This window comes from Scardinius erythrophthalmus, assembly GCF_964197995.2.
Source record: "Scardinius erythrophthalmus genome assembly, chromosome: 3".
In the NCBI taxonomy this organism is placed as follows: Eukaryota; Metazoa; Chordata; class Actinopteri; order Cypriniformes; family Leuciscidae; genus Scardinius; species Scardinius erythrophthalmus.
Genome location: NC_138223.1, coordinates 6,147,742 through 6,167,246, shown reverse-complemented (window position 1 = coordinate 6,167,246; position 19,505 = coordinate 6,147,742). Strand labels below are relative to the sequence as shown.

Genomic DNA, 19,505 nt, shown 5'->3' with positions numbered 1-19,505 from the left:
TGCTTTAAATTTAGCTAGTTACTTAGTGTAATTAGTTTTATTAAACTTTTCCACAGACCCCCTAGCACTTCCTTTTGGACCCGTCTGAAAAACGACTTACATCATGCTCTTTCTTGCCCCAATGTCCACAATGAAAACCCGATTCTGAGCGTCCATTTTGGATCCCGTGACGCCACAACCAGTGTGGTGTAAACCAGGCGTGTCCAATCAATCAACTTCAAATCGATGAGAACGGTCCCCTTTTTTGAAAGGGCAGTGCACAAAGCAGTTGAAAACCAGATATTTGGAGATATTGGAGGTGCAAGTCAGTCAACAAATTGACATTCAACAATACATTTTGTAGTTCAATGCTTTAAGTGTTTTTTTTTTTTTTTATATATATAAATCAAAGCAGTAACAGCATGAGCAAAACACAATCACCATCAAACAAAGATAATCTCCTTGGATATCTGAAAACACAAATCTGCGGTCTGGGTCAGATGTGTATGCACGAGGGTATCTACAGGAGAAGGGCTGAAACGCACTCAGTCGTGCAAAGCAAAAACCCTCCTAACCGACAGACTGCGATGCGGCAAGCAACTCGTTTGTCCACTTTGAAATTAAAAATACAATCACAGCAACACAGAACATGTTTGCAACAACATGGCGCAGAACTTTTGACCAGTCAGCTTTCACAGTCGGCAAAACTCAAATTATAGCCTAATGGAGGAAACTTCTGACTGGTCGCATTATGACTAGTTAGGACGCGGTGTAATCCATTTAACTTTCAACTTTAAAGGAATGTTAACTTGTCAGCAAACAATGAACAGTTCTGGAAAAACCGATGTTACAGGCCATTAAATATATACATTGTTTTTATATACACACATTTCCAGTTTAAAAGATAATTTCCCTTTAGTGTAATTAATAATTGAAAATATACATATATATCGGTCATAAAACCATCTTATATTCATTGTGTCGTGTAAGAAGTCACTCGGACCTTTGACATTGACATGAAGACAAAAGAATAATCAAATTCTTCAAAAATAAATCCCAAATTTGCTGTTTGAGCTTTACGTCGTAAATTCTAGAATTAGCTTGATGACATATTGAGTACATCTTATAAAGATAGATAGAAATAAGGCTCAATCATTCTCTTAGGATTCCCCTCTTATAAATGTTCATTTCAATTAAAAAAGGGGAAATAATTCAGTCAAGCTCATGCATGAACTCCTTCCAAACTTTGTACAGTAAAGATTTTATCGTTTAAATTATATTTCAGGCAATCTGTGACCACTTGATGTGATTTTTACAATGTAATACAATGTACGCTATCATTCAAAAGTTTAGGGTCAGTAATATTTGATTTTTTTGGAAGAAGTTTCTTATGTTCACCAAGGCTGCATTTATTTGATTAAAAATAATTGTACATGCTGCTCAAGTAACAATTCTATTATTAATGTCAAATATTAAGCAGCACAACAGCATGATAGAATTTATTTAACTTTTATTTAAACTTTTTTTTAAATTATGAATGTCTTTACTGTAACATTTGATCACTTGAATACGCGTCCTTGCTGATATCTCACCGACCGACCCCAAACTTTTGAATTTGGGATGGTTGTGGAAATCCGGGAAAAGTCCTGCAAAATTTGAGCATGTACAGACCAACACAATTTCAAAAGTGCATCCAATTATAATATATTGAACCTGAATATGGGCATATGAAAGTTAGGGTTAGACTCCTAATTCTTCTACATGACGTGGAGGGAAAGAGCACAACGAACTGGGAATTTTTCTGCCAGCTAAAGTACGCTATGTTGCATTCACGGTCACTTTTGTGCAAAAAAAAAAAAAGAAAAGAAAGTGATATATACCTCAACAAAAAAAATATATATAGACAATCCAATAATAATTTTTCAAAAGGAAAAAAAAAAAATCAGAAATTGATTTACACTTTTTACTAACTTTTTAAGTTCTGTGTACCAGCAACTTTATTATTTATTTGAGACATATTTAATAGTAAACTATTCTTCACTCTAACAAATTTCAATAAATAAGTCCATCCACTTCATAGGTATATAATATAGAATATATTAGTTTAGCTATTCTTATGAAAAGAAATCTTTTCGTTGAGAATTTGCAGTCATCCCCTGCTCATCCTCTCCTTAACCTCTACCAGCCCTACACGCAAATAAAACTCGTGTTCTCGTGACCCGATGCATAAACCAGAGGGCTCTTGGTCAAAATATACATACGGTAAACCATTAAAACTTGTACGCCTATTTTAAGTCGCTTTTGAAATCCGAGTGGCTTGATTTGAGGCTGAAGGTTATTTGGATCAGTCAAAACCCCTTGTTACCATCGCGTTTAGGATTTGTCGTACATTTTGCGAGACGAAAAGCACACCAACGATCACAGTGATCTCACTCCCGAAAACAACAAAAAAGGCATAGTTGACTGCGACATTCCCTTTCACAAATCACGTGTGTCAGTAATTGGTATCTACATGGACTATAAATAAAACAAACAGTTTAGGTGACGGGAAGCTAGGACTCCTGCTGGTCTGCACGCTGATGACTGCTTGGGGGCGTGTCTTCGGAAGCCCCGCCCACTTCCACCTGTCCGTCAACACCAAGGCCCAACACCTCATCCATCTGTTCCAGTTCGCTTTGGTCCAGTAGCTCAAAGTCCTCTTCTTCCGTGGGCACGAGCGTGACATCCGGCTGCTCTTCGGTGCTTGCTTCGGCGTCCTCGTCCTCGTCCTGTTCGCTGGCTTCCTGGGCGGACGGCGACTCGAGGGGCGATTCCATCGGGCAAGGAGGCGTTTCGGTGGGAAGGAACGAAGCCATGGATGAGCCTTCGTTGGCCTCCGTAGACCTCAACAGGGCCGAGAGAGTGTTCTGTACTACGGTAGAGATGGCCGTGGTCACTATCTCCTCGCTAAGTGCTTCCAGGGACCTAGCGGGTTCCAGTACCCTTCCCTCTTTCTCAGTACCCACACTGCTTTGGTCTGCCCCCGCTGCTTGTCCGTGTCCGTTGAAGTGCGTGTTGACAAAGTGGAGCGGAGATGCTAAGTGCTGGATGAGGAGGCTGGCCGGAGACAGGGCTTCCTCCTGGAGCTCGGATCCGGACGCTCCGGCCCGCTCGGATCCCAGAACGCCCAGCGGGAAACGGAACAGACCCGGATCAATAGAAGGCATCTCGTCCACTGACGGAAACTCGGCGAGGTCTCTCGTGAACGCCTCCTCCGGTTCACTGTGCACGCTCTGCTGATCCAGGTCTGCTGATGAAAGAATTTCAAAGAATTAGACTGTCATTCTGAGGTTGATTTCCCTGAAAAGTATAAACAGCGTGTCTCAGTAGCACTTTTTAAAACTATTCAATTACGTTAACTGAATTAAACAATTTGATTATATATTATCGATAGGGGTGTAACGATACCCTCATGTCACGATTCAATACATATCACGATGTTAAACTCACAATACGATATTATTGCGATACTCCAAGAAACATTGATTTTTGATTAAAATGCTAAATTTGGTTTTACATAGTGGGTGTAAATGAATAGGCTAGGACTTTGTGCTGGTAACCCAATGCACAGGACAATAGAATAAAAATATTCATGATTCTGAAGCTAAAAATGCAGAATTATTTCAGATGAATATGCTTGCACTCTGTCACTGACTAGATATATTTAAAATAATGTACTGGTAGACCACTTTTTACTGGTAACATCAGACATTTGGCATTATCAGGACCCACAAATATTCCCTATTACTATACAATATATTCAACATTATATATTGTAGTTTAATTTAGTCCTGACACTAAAACTCTGAAAACTAGAATTCTTAATTTTTATTTTGGATGAACTATACACAATATTGTCACCATCCACGGTGTATATTGTTGCATTTTTGTATTGCGATATATTGTGACACGATATTTGTTACACCCTAATATTTTGTTTAAATGCACTACATTTACGCACATTTTTATTTATTTTTTGTCATACTGAAGAAAGAATGTTTCATAAGTGATTTACTCAAATTCAAATGTACATTAAAAAGGTTTAACGGAAGACTTACACAAATTTGAATTCGTGCAAGAATGTTTTTACATATAAATTCAAATTGTATTCAAAAATCTGAATTTACCTGAGATGTACCTGAGAAATTTGTTTCTCGTTGTTTTCCATGAATGAGTTTTTTTATTTGCAGAGAGTCTGGATTTGCTGAGAATTTTTCCCTCAAACCTTTTCTCAACATGCCTTTTAATATTTCTAATATATATTTTTTTGCTTAATACTTTCACTGAAACTGTGGCATCGACATTACTATCTTATTTTTTTGTTTAAAATTATGATGTTTTTAAATGCATAAATATCTAGGCTAAATTATTTCACATCATTTTACCACTCTTAAGGTATAATTCAACAGAAAATATTATAAAATATGTTATTATATACACTACCGTTCAAGTTTTTTTGGTTCTCCAAAAAAAAAAAAATCCGTTTATTCAGCAAGGACACATTAAATTGATCAAAAGTGACAGTAAAGACATTTATAATGTTACAAAAGATTTCGAATTAAATCTGTAGTCCGTAACTTTTGCCGGTTAATAAACAGAACATCATGTGTCTTGCGGAAGAACATTGTAGCCGGAACTACTTCTCTGTGTTTATGTGTATGGCGAGTCACGCAGGCACTGGGTTTCTCCGCAGCGGTACGACCCGAACCAACCAGTATATTGGGAAAATAGTCCCAATATAAACACTTATTATAGGTGTACCGTAGTGATTCAGGATAAGACAAAAACACGGTTTGGAAAATGTATTCATAATGTACTCGCCTGTATAATTTTGAACACAAAAAAAGTTACAGACTGCAGCTTAAAAATTAAATAAAAATGATAAGCTATTTCTATTCATCAAATAATCCTGAAAACTGTGTCACAAAAATGTATTGTACACAGTCAGTTTCACTGTTCAATGGCTAGTTTTCAGACTGTGGTGCACTTGACGCACTGGTACCTTCAGAGACGTCTGTGAGCTGCGGTGTCGTGGCTCTGGACACAGAGAATCCTCCACTCTCCAGTATAGACGCCTCCTCATCCGACAGCTCCGAGTCTGTGATGGCCATCGCCAGAGCCGTGGTCTTCACATCCACCTGCTCCAACAGAGAACCAATCACTGGCTGGAATCACACTGCCCTTCAAACGTTTGGGCTCAGGAAGATTTTAAATCAATAGTTTTATTCAGCAAAGTGACAGTAAAGACATTTATAATATTGCAAAGGTTTTCAACTTCACATAAATGCTGTTGTAAATTTGCTTTCCATTCAGCAGAGAATCCTGATTTTTATTTATTTTTACCATGGTTTCAACAAAATAAAAGTTATTTTAAATTGTAAAAATATTTCACAATATTACAGCTTTTACTCTGTTTTTGATCAAATAAACGTGACCCTGCTGAGGATAAGAGACTTCTTTCAAAAACATTTTATAAACGACCCCAAACTGTAATATTAGAGCTGCACAATTTATCGTTGAAAGATCACAATCTCAGACATGAGAGACACAGTTGTCATGTATATATGAAACAGCTTCACAAAACACTCTTTTCCGACCACACAATTATTCTGTGATAATTCAAATGACCACAGAAGTACGGGGATAAAAGTTTATAGTTGGGATATAAACTGATGTTTACCGTACCGATCAAAATACAGTAAATTACCTTTAGAAAGTAAGTTGACACTTCAAATAAAGATTGTATCAATTACATCGTTGCACCAGTAGGTGGCGACAGGTGAGTGTTAAAAGAGGATTTTGTCTGTAGGCGCTTAAAGATTAAAGATTAAATTCCATTTAAGATCTGCGCAAAACTTTTGCGATTTTTTTTCTAAATATCGATAAAAAATTATTGCGAAATTATGGCGTTTCCATTAACCGATGTTATGCGACAAACGTAATTTTTTCCTCTCGCGATAAGTCATTCCAAAAATCATGGCAACGGACGTTGGTAAGTTTATATATATATCACAGCCACGTACCGCACTAGACATTATTATTATTAATGGACGGAAACGTAGGCGTGTTTTCCAAGCATTAATGGTAAGGAACGACCCTTATTATACTTGTGAGCGGCACATATCCCTCATTTTTGCTTCGAGGTCTTGATTGTGGCATTTATTTGAGATTTAGAATCCATTATTCCTGTAATTCTTTTGTCTTTTATGAATTTAATAAAGAACTCTGTCTCGTATTCTGTCCAAACACACCGCGTCATCGAAGTCAGGTGACCTGTAAATGCGCAAAAACTGTTTCCATTGCAGTTTTGCGAAATATTCCTTTTTCGAATTGCCTGAAAAACCTCCTCATGTGAGCGTGAAAACTTTTTTGCGATAAATGTGAGTTTTTTGCGAAATTGACGTGTTTCCATTGGGTGTATTTTCAATTCGCAATTTCAATTTGCACAATTTGAAGGGTAAACGGCTATTGAATCATTCAATCAAGAGATTTGTTCAAAAATACTGATTCATCCAGTAATGAAACAAGTGAAGTCTTTATGAGTGAGTCATTGAATCATTCGTCAAAACCGATTTAAAAAATAATAATTCTGGTTAATAAATATTTATTTATTTATTTTTTATTGTTGACAGCAGCAATAAACTATTTGTCAGAACGTTTCGGTTACTCACGTAACCTCTGTTCTCTCTAGAAGAGGGAACGAGTATTGCGTAGTTGCTTACGCTACGGGAAAGCCTTTCTTTCTCGAGATACTGAAGCCAAAAATTATCCTTAATTTTTATAATCTTGTCAACGCAGTGCGGCAGCCTGCAGACCTAGGGCAAGCTAACTAGCGTGCCCATTGGCTGCCCTGCGGCAACTGCAGCAGCCTACCGCTGAGCCCTTGGCGTGACGTCACGACCAATGAGCGCGCTTGGCGCGCTAAATGCGTCACAGCCCGTGAAAAGGGGTGTGGCTTAGCGTATATAAACAGGGCTCGGAGGCTGCTTCTCTGGTTTCTGTCGCATGAAGCGAGATGAGCTCGTGGCGCGAGCACGGCGGGCTACGCAATACTCGTTCCCTCTTCTAGAGAGAACAGAGGTTACGTGAGTAACCGAAACGTTCTCTTACGAGAGGTTCTCTCGTATTGCGTAGTTGCTTACGCTACGGGAACGCCCTTGTCAACGCCGTGCGCGCCCAGCATCCACTGAATGAGTCCCAGGGAGAGCCCGGGGAACGTGATAGCGGAGAGCCGGGCAGCCCGAAGAGGGCTAGCGCCGTACATAAGCACACACTAGGGGGTTAGGAGCGGCACGGCCGGTCCTAACTGACAATTCCCTGTATAGTGCAGCTCAACCAGTAGAGCTAAATCACACAACGTAGCCCGCGCACAGATAGTGGGCTGGCATACGCGAGACTTAGACTGATAAGACTTTCGCCTGCAAGGCGGGAACATCCAGGTTGTAAAACCTAACAAACGTGGAGGGGGAGGCCCAGCCTGCCGCTGCACAAATGTCATGAATGGGAATCCCGCTGGACCATGCCCACGACGAGGCCATGCCTCTAGTGGAATGAGCTCGAACGCCCAATGGGCACTGCAGGTCTTTAGACGCATAAGCAGCAGCAATAGCGTCCACTATCCATCTGGACAGGCTGTGTTTCGAGGCGGCGAGACCCTTGGTGCGCCCACCAAACGAAACAAAGAGCTGATCCGAGCGCCTGAAGCGGCGGACCGTGAAATGTAGTTTCTCAACGCCCTGACCGGGCAGAGGAGATTACTATCGGCCTCGCTGCCGTGCGTCGGCAGGGCTGAGAGGGAAATGACCTGTGCTCTGAAGGGAGTGCCCAAAATTTTTGGAACGTACCCATGCCTCGGTCTGAGAATGACTTTGGAGTCATTAGGTCCGAACTCGAGGCACGCGGCGTTAACAGATAACGCGTGAAGGTCTCCCACTCGTTTGACTGACGACAGAGCTATCAGAAAAACGGTTTTGAGCGTGAGGTATTTCATATCCACAGTTTCCAAGGGTTCGAAGGGATGCGCTCTCAGGGCCTCCAAGACCAGAGAGAGATCCAACATAGGAACCGAGGGGGGTCGCGGGGGGTTCATCCTCCTGGCTCCCCTAAGGAAGCGGATGACGAGCTCGTTCCTTCCTAATGCGCGGCCCTGCTCAGAAACCGAGAGCGCTGAAATGGCCGCAACATAGACTTTGAGCGTGGAGGGGGACCTGCCCGCGTCCAGTAGCTCTTGAAGGAAACACAGTACTCGCGATACCCCACATGTCTGTGGATCGAGCCCCTTAGCAGTGCACCATGTGTTAAACACTGACCATTTCGACATGTAGAGCCGCCTCGTAGAGGGGGCTCTAGATTGTATGATCGTGTTCATGACCCCGTCTGGCAGATTAGCGTGTAATCGTTGAGGCTCCACGCATGCAGAGACCAGCGCTCTGGATGGGGATGCCATATCGATCCGCGTGCTTGAGAGAGGAGGTCTCTCCTCACCGGTATCGGCCAGGGGGCTGAGTCTGCCAGCTGTATTAGATCCGGGAACCAAGCTTGGTTCTCCCAGCATGGGGCTATGAGGAGCACTGAGTGGCGCGCTTCCCTGATTCTCTCGATGACCTGAGGCAGCAGAGAGACCGGGGGAAAAGCGTACAACGGGCCGCTGGGCCAGATCTGGGCCAGCGCGTCCTCGTTCTTCGAGAAGAACTCTGGGCAGTGAGCGTTGTCTTTTGACGCAAAAAGGTCGACTTTCGCTTTGCCGAACCGTCGCCACAGTGACTGGACTGTTTGGGGGTGTAGAGACCACTCCCCAGGGGGAACGTTGTCCCTGGACAGTCTGTCGGGGCCCTCGTTCAGGTGGCCAGGCACATGCGCGGCTCTCAGCGAGCGCAGAGAGTGCTGAGCCCACACGAGGAGGCGTTCCGCCAGGGTGCAGAGCATCTTTGATCTGACACCGCCCTGGTGATTCACGTAGGCCACTACCGATGTATTGTCCGTGCGGACTAGAACATGGTGACCGTGGAGGAATGGGAGGAAGTGTTTGAGCGCTTTCTCGACCGCGAGCATCTCTAGACAGTTTATGTGTAGGAGATTCTCCTGGTCTGACCAGCGGCCATAGACCGGTCTGCCTTCGAAGAGCGCTCCCCAACCTAGGTTGGAAGCGTCTGTCGAGACAACTTTCCGGTGTGAAATCACTCCCATAGTCACTCCTGTGTGATACCATTCGGCTGCCAGCCAGGGCTGCAGGGCTGAAATGCATCCCTGATTCACTCTGACTCGCAAGCCGCCGGCCGCCCAGGCTCGGTGGGGCACGCGCATTTTCAGCCAGCGTTGGAGCGGGCGCATGCACAGTAAACCCAGCTGGAGCACTGCTGCAGCTGAGGCCATATGCCCCAGGATACGCTGGAATGTCCTCAGCGGAACCCGGCTGCCTATTTGGAGGGATGCGGCGAGGAGGCGGATGCGGCGCGCGCGCTGCTCCGACAGTCTGGCCGTCATAGCCACCGAGTCCAGTTCTATTCCAAGAAAGGAAATTGACTGACGGGGTGATAGCGAGCTCTTGGTCCAGTTGACCGAGAGACCCAGCTCCTCCAGATGGCTGAGAAGCGCTGTTCTGTGAGACACAAGTTCCGTCTCTGACTGCGCTAGAATAAGCCAATCGTCCAGATAATTCAGTATTCGCATTCCCTGTTTCCTCAGGGGAGCGAGGGCCGTGTCCATGCATTTCGTAAATGTACGGGGTGCCAAAGACAGGCCGAACGGCAGGACTGTGTACTGATATACTCGACCCTCGAAGGCGAATCTCAAGAATGGCCTGTGACGGGGAGTTATCTGGATCTGAAAGTATGCGTCTTTTAGATCGAGAGAGATAAACCAGTCTCCTGGGCGAATCTGCGCGAGGATTTTTCTGGTTGTGATCATTTTGAACGGCCGTCTCATGAGGGCTTTGTTCAGATGTCTCAGATCTAAAATAGGTCTGAACGCTCCGTCCTTCTTGGGCACGAGGAAGTAGCGGCTGTAAAAGCCCGACTCGCTCAAAGAAGGATGAACCTGTTCTATAGCCCCTTTGCGCAGCAGCTTCGCTATTTCTGCTTGAAGCAAGTGCGCAGCTTCTGAACTCACTCTCGTCTCCGTCTGTGCTGTATAGCGCGGAGGGCGACGAGCGAATTGAAGCGAATAGCCGTGTTTTATAGTTTTCAGCACCCATTCTGACGCGCCCTGAATCGCTTCCCATGCTTCCGCATGCATAGCTAGGGGTCGAATGGTCTCTGGGCTCAGATCGCCGCGCTGCGCGGGATGGGGAGCCTGTATCAGAGAGAAAGGCGCGGCGCACGCGCCGCTGGTGCTCGAACACGGGGGCTGGTAAACAGTATTGGCCGACTGTACAGCGTTCAGTAGCTCGGTCCCATCGGATGGAGCGTGATTTGCTGTCAAACATCCCAGGCGCGAGAGAGGCGTGGGGATTATAATGTCTACAAGTGAGTGCGCGTGCTCGTGAGCGGGCGCAGGGTTTACACTTATGACACGGCCAGTGTTTGGGAGCTTTAGAAGGTCCGTGACCCAAGGTAACTGGCTGGCAGAGCGAGCAGCGGGTAGGTGTGGGCACAAGGTTGTGGGCACATTTCCTACATTTAATACTCGAGCGGCTTGCGACCGCTTCATGAGAGAGCGCTCTGTACGCGTTACCATGGGGACCCTGTTTGTGTGAAGCAGTGAGCACATGGGAGTGGGCACATTTTCTACACTTATAACACCCTCGGCTTGAGCCGCTGTTGCCCGGGGTAACCGAGTGGCAGAGCGAGTTACAGGTAGATGTGAGCACAGAGTTGTGGGCACATTTACTACACTTATTACTCGAGCGGCGTGTGACCGCTTTATGAGAGAGCGCTCTGAACGCGTTACCATGGGGACCGTGTTTGTGTGAAGCAGTGAGCACGTGGGAGGGGGCACATTTTCTACACTTACAACACCTTCGGCCGGAGCCGGAAAGCCCGAATTTACACTCTTTCTGAGATTTATTTGGGCCGCCGTAAAAACGGCGTTTGTGTGCAGGCGAGCGAGTGGTATTACTGGCTCGTTGGCTGCGGTGTAAGCTGCTGCAGTAGCCTGCACTGAGGGGACTGACAGAGCTGGGCGTTTTGATGGCGGTCCGGCCGCAGCGGGACTCAGCCATCTCTTCCTCCCTGCGGGTGCTAGGAGGACTTCGCGGGCTCAGACTTCAGCGTTATCTTGGGACGCGGACCCCGGGGGGGCGGCGGTCTGTGACGGCTGGTCGAGCGCGACCTAGGGCGGCCGCCCTGGCGTCGCTGCGAAGTGGTTGGTGGCCGAGACGAGCGCTGTGTGGAGCTGCGCGCAGGAGGCTGAGCTTGAGAGCGGCCTGCGGCTGGGCTCGAGCGGCGAGGCAGGAAGAGATTCATAGCCTGCGACGCCTTCTGCACTTCAGAGAAGCGGTCCACAATCCCGCTGACCGCAGGGCCGAAGAGGCCGGTGGGCGAGAGCGGGGCGTTGAGGAAAACAGCGCGTTCTGACTCACTCATATCCGCCAGCGTCAACCATAAGTGTCTGTCGATGACGGTGAGCGCGGCCATAGATCTGCCGATGGCTTGTGCAGCGGTCTTGGTAGCACGGAGCGAAAGGTCCGTCGCGCTGCGCAGATCTGTTAAGGCTGTATGATCCGAGCCCTTCTCGTCCAATTCGCGGAGGAGGTCGGCTTGCAGGATCTGAAGAACAGCCATCGAGTGCAGGGCAGAAGCAGCTTGGCCGGAGGCGGCGAATGCGCGGCCGGCGAGAGCTGATGTGGTCCTGCAGGCTTTAGACGGCAGGGCAGACTTTGAGCGCCATCTAGCAGACGGCGGGCAAAGGTGCGTTGCCACCGATTCCTCAACGGAAGGGATGCCGGTATAGCCTTTCTCGGCGGCCCCGTCCACCTGGGAGAGAGCCGAGGAGACAGACGAGCGGAGTCTAGCGGAGAAGGGCGCGTTCCACGACTTCGATAGCTCCTGGTGGAGCTCAGGCAGGAAGGGTGCTGACCTAGAGGCTGGCGCTTGGCGGCGGCTAGGCAGAAAACACCCGTCGAGTCGGTTAGGCGTGGGCTCCTTGGGTGGGGACCAGTCCAATCCCAGTCGGTCGACCGCTTTGGTGAGGAGGCGGAGAAGCTCCGTGTCGACACTGGAGCGGGACCTGCCAGACTCAGGAGTCGAGGAGGCGGAGCGGTGAGAGCCCGACCACTCCTCGCTGTCCGAAGCAAGCAGAGAGCAGCTGTCAGCGGCGTCATCTGCTTCATCCCCTGAGGCGACGGCAGTGCGGGCAGTAGCCGGCCGCTGCGCGTCGGTGAAGGGCGGGGGAGAAGGAGAAAGCGAGGCTCGCGGGAGGGGCTCCGGCGAGCGCTCAGCTATAACCACCGGCTCGGGAGGCCTTTGAGAGCGGCGTTTCTTCTTACGCGGCCCTGAAGAGGCAGCCGGGGAAGGTGGAGGATCGTCAAACATGGCGAGTCGAGCCCGCAGGGTCGACATCGGCAAGTCCTCACACTGTTCGCAGCCGCCCGAGGAGAGGGCGCGGGCTGCGTGGTCGAAGCCCAGGCAGAGAGCGCAAACCACGTGGCGGTCTCCATCGCTGAGCGGGGCTCTGCACGAGCCACAGGATGAGCGAGGCATTTGCAACAACGCCTCGCGCTCTTTTAGATGCAAAAGTGTGTCGCGGGGCGAACACACAAACACATACAACACAGAGCAGTAAAGGATATGATCGCCGGATAGCGAAGCAGGCAGGGAAAGCTGAAGGCGGCGAAGGCGGCCGGCGTCCTCAGGCTGAGATCCTCGGCGTGCTGGTCGCTTGTTTCGACGGCGGCTTCCTCAGAGAGCAGCGATGCGAAGAGCTTCGCTGAAAAGACAGAAATCAGAGAAGCAGCCTCCGAGCCCTGTTTATATACGCTAAGCCACACCCCTTTTCACGGGCTGTGACGCATTTAGCGCGCCAAGCGCGCTCATTGGTCGTGACGTCACGCCAAGGGCTCAGCGGTAGGCTGCTGCAGTTGCCGCAGGGCAGCCAATGGGCACGCTAGTTAGCTTGCCCTAGGTCTGCAGGCTGCCGCACTGCGTTGACAAGATTATAAAAATTAAGGATAATTTTTGGCTTCAGTATCTCGAGAAAGAAAGGCTTTCCCGTAGCGTAAGCAACTACGCAATACGAGAGAACCTCTCGTAAGAGAACCTAAATTACATGTTATTTTGTTTAGTTTTCTGTTCAGAATCATGGGAGAGTTGTGATCTCTATTTTACACAAGAAAATCGTGTTTCTCTAATTAATCATAATAATGCAGCTCTATTAACAGTGCTGGGTATAGATTACTTTTAGATTACTTGGTAGATATAAAAACACAAAGAGAAAGATAAAAATATTCCATTCTTTGTTTTCAACAACATATTACATTATGTCAGAGTTTCCTAGACTGGGGTTCGTGAGTTTGATGAAAAGCTATTAAGTAATTAAACCAGAAAAAATTCAAATCAAAAGATAAAAAATAAAAATAAAACACTTACTAAAAAATAAATACAAATATTTTATTTGTCTACCTTATGAATGTATATAAGCAGTAGGCTTTTCAGAAAGGAACATTTAAAAGATGAAAAGTAGTATTGCAAATAATTTACTGCCATTGAGAGAATTACATGTGATCAATTAAAAAGTAACTGAGTACTTCATTCTTGGAATCGGATTATGTAATTCAGATTACATGTAATCAGTTACTTCCCAGCACTGTCTGTTTATTAAATATAGAGTAAGACGGGATATAGTGTGAAGGTATGACCCCTGATCACCACAGGACAGGACACTCACAGTGGGAGCGAAGCAGGAAAGCTCCTCCTCACTCTCGCTCTCCGTCTCCGCCCTCGGCTCATCACCCTCTTCCTGCTCCTTCCTCAGCTCTACACACACACACACACACACACTTTTTCCTGAGCAGAGTCTAACAGGAAGTGAAACACTAATAACCTTCTGTGTAAATAGCCCATAACTGTGATATCAGCAGCGAAAACGCACAACATTCAACAGTTTATTACTAAACAATAGTGATTATTTACCACTATTTAAAATTTAATTCCTAACCCAGCATGCAACTGTACATAATGTAGCCTCAAGAATTTTTATTTTGGACTTTGAAGAATAAAAAAGGAAACGTTAGCAGGCTAGGTCACTAATTAAAGGCAACGCTCTCACTTCTCTTGTCGTATTTGCGGCGTTGTGTGTCTCCTTTCATGCTGTAGTCGAGCTTCATCAGTATGGGCTCCAGTCCGGTGTACATTTTCTGGATGAGCTCATGGTAGACCACCAGCGGCCACAGCAGCACACTCAGCACTAATGCAGCACAGAGAAACACACAGATAACCTCCACACACACACGACCGATCACATGCCTGGGGCATAATATTTCTTAGGTAAAAAAACATTTTAAAAATATGATTATTGTACATAATAGTACCACTCTTTAGGTAAAAATGAACAGTTAAAGAAAATAATACGTTGTTATATACACTACCATGGAAAATATTGGGATTTCAGTAAGATTTTTTTTAAGAAACATTTATATTAATAACTTTCAATTGATCAAAAGTGACAGTAAAGACATTTATAATGTTGCAAAAGTTTTCTGTTTCAAATAAATGCCGTTCTTTTCTTTCTATTCATCATGAAAAAATAAATTCCACAAAAATATTAGGCAGCACAACTTGTTTTCAACATTGTTAATAATCAGAAATGTTTCTTGAGCAGCAAATCATCATATCAGAATGATTTCTGAAGGATCATGTGACACTGAAGACTGATGCTGAAAATTCAGCTTTGATCACAGGAATAAATTACACTTTAAAATATATTAACAAAGGAAACAGTTATTTTAAATTGCAATATTTCATATGACTGTTTTTACTGTATTTCTTTACAGTAAATCTCACCAACCCCAACAGTAGTGTACATAGAAATGTGACATGATGAAATATATATAATTTTAAGTATTCAGTATTCACCAGTGAACCTGCATTAGTTCTATTTAAATAAAAATTCAAAAGAATTTACTGACTCTAAAGTAGCCCTTTTTTCTTAATGCAAATTATTCCTTTTGATTTCATGGTAAAATAGGACCAATATATGTACTTGAGATTCACTTAAAAAGTGAAAACACACTAGTATCACACTTTTTGACACTTGTTTGAGTTGTAGTAGTATATAGTATTTAATCTGACTGCATTTTATTAACCTAGCCAAGAGGATTTGCTGGCTATATCTTCTTGAGTAACACAATTATCTTTTTATTTTGCTTCTTCAATATATTTAGTAGCAATGTAAAATACAACCCGAGTGTTATGTACAGTAAGCGCAAAGGTGGACCTGAATAGTTAGTGTGTTGCATAATTTGAGTGGCTGGTGTAAAATGGCAGCAGTGTGTGTACAAGTAATACAATATGGAAATAAACAAACACAACAGAGGGAAGTTTTCTCACATATGATGTAGGAGATCATAATCCCGGGAATGTAATGTCCAACCATGGCCAGCATTAAACATCCCGAACACATCATGATGCAGAACTGATGAGACGAAACAGAAACATTGATCAGTAAACACTTTCTGGACATTCAGTACCAATTGAAAGTTTGGGGTCAGCAAGATTTCTCTTAGTCTCTTATGCTCACCAAAGCTGCATTTGTTTTTATAAAAAAAAAAAATACAGTAAAAACAGTAATATTTTGAAATATTATTACAAGTTAAAATAATTATTTTCTATTTGAATATATTTTAAAATGTAATTTATTCCTGTGATGCAAAGCTGAATTTTCAGCATCATTTCTCCAGTCTTCTGATTTGATTTCGATAATCTGCTCAACTGCTTTCAAAATTGATAATTTTGTGCAATTTTTTCGTGAGATTTTTCTTTTCCAGGATTCTTTGATGAATAGAAAGTTCAAAAGAACATAATTTATTTGAAATAGAATATATTTGTGTCTTTACTGTCACTTTTGATCAGTTGTGCTGAAAAAAAAAAATACTTTCTTTACAATAAATAAATACTGACCCCAAACTTTTAAACGGCAGTGTAGACTTGAGAAAATAAGAAATATTAAAATAAAAAAAAATTATTAAAAATAAAAACCCACTACTTCCTTTTTGTGTTCAACAGAATAAAAGAAAGTAACACAGGTTTGAAATGACATTAGAGTGAATAAAGCACATTATTTCAATTATTTTTAGGTTAGAGAACCCCTCTCCCACCTTGCCGTGGTTTTGCCGTTTGTACTGGAGCATTTCTTGTATGTAAAGGCTGAAGGTGAGGAAGCTCTCGGCGAGGTGATGGCTGAGTTCCTCCACGCTTAACAGACGCGGCTGCTCACTTAGTGTTTCTCTGGAACAACATGTGCAGATTAACTAAAGAAACAATCTTAACGTACAGCAAAGGTGATATTATGAAAGGGAGCAGTCCACTCTTAAGAGACGGGGGTGCTGTTGAGACATGCAGGGATTATTCAAGGCACATACCGCTCAATGACAGGCGCCTCTGGATGCCACACTGTGGAGAACAGAAGGACAAACATGAGCGAGGACAGAATAAAAGAGGTGTAATTCTTATATAGAATAAAAAAATACATCATTATGTTTTTGCAGGTGATATAAAGTGAAGCAGCATTGTAAACTGTGCATTTTAATCAGTCATTAGGCTGTGATTGGACTAGTTTTGCAATCAGTCCTTGTTTCGTGAGAACATGACAAGATGTTGTACAGTAAAAGTGTCTAAAATAGTTCAAGTGTCGGTGCAGTTTCAGGTGCTCTGAATCAAAACACAGAGTATATCCGTGCATTACCAGTGATCTGTGGAAGCTTGTCTTTCCATCTCTCCAGTAGAGTCAGTCCGATGAGAGACACGCTCAGGAGGAACAGGGGTCTCAGAGATGTGGACGTCAGGAGCCTAAAACACACATGCATCTATTAAATCTGCACATTCAATTATAAAAACATGTGACTCAACATGTAAGTTTAATTGTTGTTTTATTATTACTATAGTAAGCAGATACATAGTTTTTATCATAAATATGTGTGTGTTTCTGTGTATATAGACTACCTGTCAAAAGTTTGGATACATTACTATTCATAATATTGTGAAATATTATTGCAATTTAAAGGCAACGCTTGGTTTCCTGTGATGCAAAGCTGAATTTTCAGCATCATTACTCCAGTCTTCAGTGTCACATGATCCTTCAGAAATCATTCTGATATGCTGATTTGATACTCAGTTATTATCAATGTTGGAAACAGTTGTGCTGCGTAATATTTTTTTGGAGCCTGTGGAACTTTTTTCAGGATTCATTGATGAAAAAATAGTTAAAAAGAACAGTGTTTATTAAAAATAGAAATATTTTCTAACAATATAATTCACTACTATCACTTTATCAATTTTATCACTTAAAAAAAAAAATTACACACCCCAAATTTTTGAACAGTAGTGCATATTGTTACAAAAGATTTCTATTTTAAATAAATTCTGTTCTTTTTTAAAACGTTTTATTCATCAAAAAATCCTGAAAAAAGTATTGGTAATATTATTTGATAACATTGATAATCAATCAACATATTAGAATGATTTCTGAATCATGTGACACTGGAATAATGATGCTGAAAATTCAGTTTTAATGTTTTAAAACTTTTGATCGGTACTGTGTGTGTGTGTGTGTGTGTGTGTGTGTGTGTATATATATAAAAAGTTATATAATTAATATAATAGATGGTAATACCACAATAAATACCCAAAACAAAAATGCTATGACCCTGGTAATTGTCTAATAAACCATAATCATACACCATAATGGTATTTACCCCTTACAAACAAGTACAGCATTGTATGATGGTATGGTACCATACATGGTATGACCATGTTTTCTAGACATTACACAATCACAGTTCTATGAGCATATATCATTGTATTCTTAAATCTTTCAGTCCAGTGTAAATACAATATGAATATGGCACACATTCATGGCATCAAAGTACCATGGTATTACAGTCTCACACCATGACTGTACTATGGTACTGCCATGTTACTTTTTGTAATACAGGTAACAGTAATCATGTGGAAATATTAAGGTACATGATGATGACTATCATATTCATGTACCATGTCCATGTGATAATTATAATAAATGTCCAAAACCTATAGTAATGGTACTTGAATGTATAATCTGATTAAGTACCATGATATTTACATGGTTCTACAAAAATACCACGGTAATGATAGGAGCACATGTCCAAAGAACGGTAATAGTAATACCACGGTAAAAGTAGCGAAGCTGCAACACGGAGCAACTCCGACCTGAAGCATCTGCTAACGGGCAGATTAGCCAGATTACTCGCTACTCGTCTGGATTAACATCTTTATTCGCGTGTGTCTCTCACCAGAACAGCGTGTTGAGCGTGAGCGCGCTGATGATGCTGTGCAGCGGCCTCTCCCACACCAGCAGCCGCTGAGCGCAGTTCACCGCGGGCTCGCACTGCGACAGCCAGCCGCGCAGACGCTCCCGCAGACGCCGCAGCTCCGGATCATCCTCGCCGCTGACGCCGCCACCGGGCGCGGGGAACCAGGCCTCCAGACCCGCCGCCGAGGAGGAGGAGCACACCGAGGCCCGTCTGCTCGCCATTGTCTCTTGTCCCGTGTTGTTTGTGTGTGTTGTTGATGATGATGATGACGGGGTTTGGTCAGGAGAGAGTCGTCATGGATTATTAGAAAAAACAGAAACACACAGTGGATCTTACAGGCTCTTGCAGTGTCACATGCTCCGTGTTTACTGCGCTCGTGAGTGACACCAGCTGGATCCAGCGCAAACTTCAGCTTGACATTTATATTGTTTATTTACCAAATATTATTGATGTATTAATAGTACGTATTTATTAATAATTTTTAGAAATATAATTTTATTTATACAGAGTTTAAAATATAACTATTTCAATGTAATTATATATACAATGGTATTGAATAACGTTCGATCATTTATTTTTTTAAATAATACAATTAAAATATTTTATAATTATGATTAAATACTATTTAATATTTATATTTTAATAAATATTTCAATAATATTTTTACACTTAAAATAAAATGTTAATTTATTAATTAAACACAATATGTTTTAATTTAGTTTACAAATAGTTTAATTTATTAATAAGTGTATTTTATTCATTTAGAAATAAAATAAGCAGCTAAAAATGTAACAGATGGTTAGGATTAGCAACAGAAATTATTTTATTTTGTGGAATACAATAAAGTGTCCTTGCTTCATATGAAAAAACTTAATAATGGGTGAAATTTTATGTCCAATGTCATGTATATTATTAATATACATGACATTATAATATATTATTAATATACATGACAGTATAATAGGATATAATATAGATGTTAATACCACAATAAATCCCCCAATAAACAAACATGGTATGACCCTGGTAATTGTCTTATAACAAC

General features: G+C 43.0%; 1 protein-coding gene across 2 annotated transcripts; it reads right to left on the bottom strand.

Moving 5' to 3' along the window:
- Positions 1 to 339: 339 nt before the first annotated feature.
- Positions 340 to 18,854, bottom strand: retreg2 (reticulophagy regulator family member 2). 2 transcript variants are annotated; one of them, XM_081360602.1, is made up of 9 exons: positions 18,440 to 18,842; positions 16,855 to 16,958; positions 16,532 to 16,562; positions 16,268 to 16,397; positions 15,501 to 15,585; positions 14,221 to 14,358; positions 13,840 to 13,928; positions 5,021 to 5,156; positions 340 to 3,268 (listed from the first exon to the last, which is right to left on the bottom strand). In XM_081360602.1, exons 1-9 carry the CDS (start codon positions 18,679 to 18,681, stop codon positions 2,532 to 2,534), a joined length of 1,692 nt encoding a protein of 563 aa, XP_081216728.1. In that variant the 5' UTR covers positions 18,682 to 18,842; the 3' UTR covers positions 340 to 2,531. The 2 variants fall into 2 exon arrangements, with proteins under 2 accessions (XP_081216728.1, XP_081216729.1); XM_081360603.1 differs by having other exon boundaries at positions 346 to 3,265; positions 18,440 to 18,854.
- Between the last annotated feature and the right edge of the window lie 651 nt (positions 18,855 to 19,505).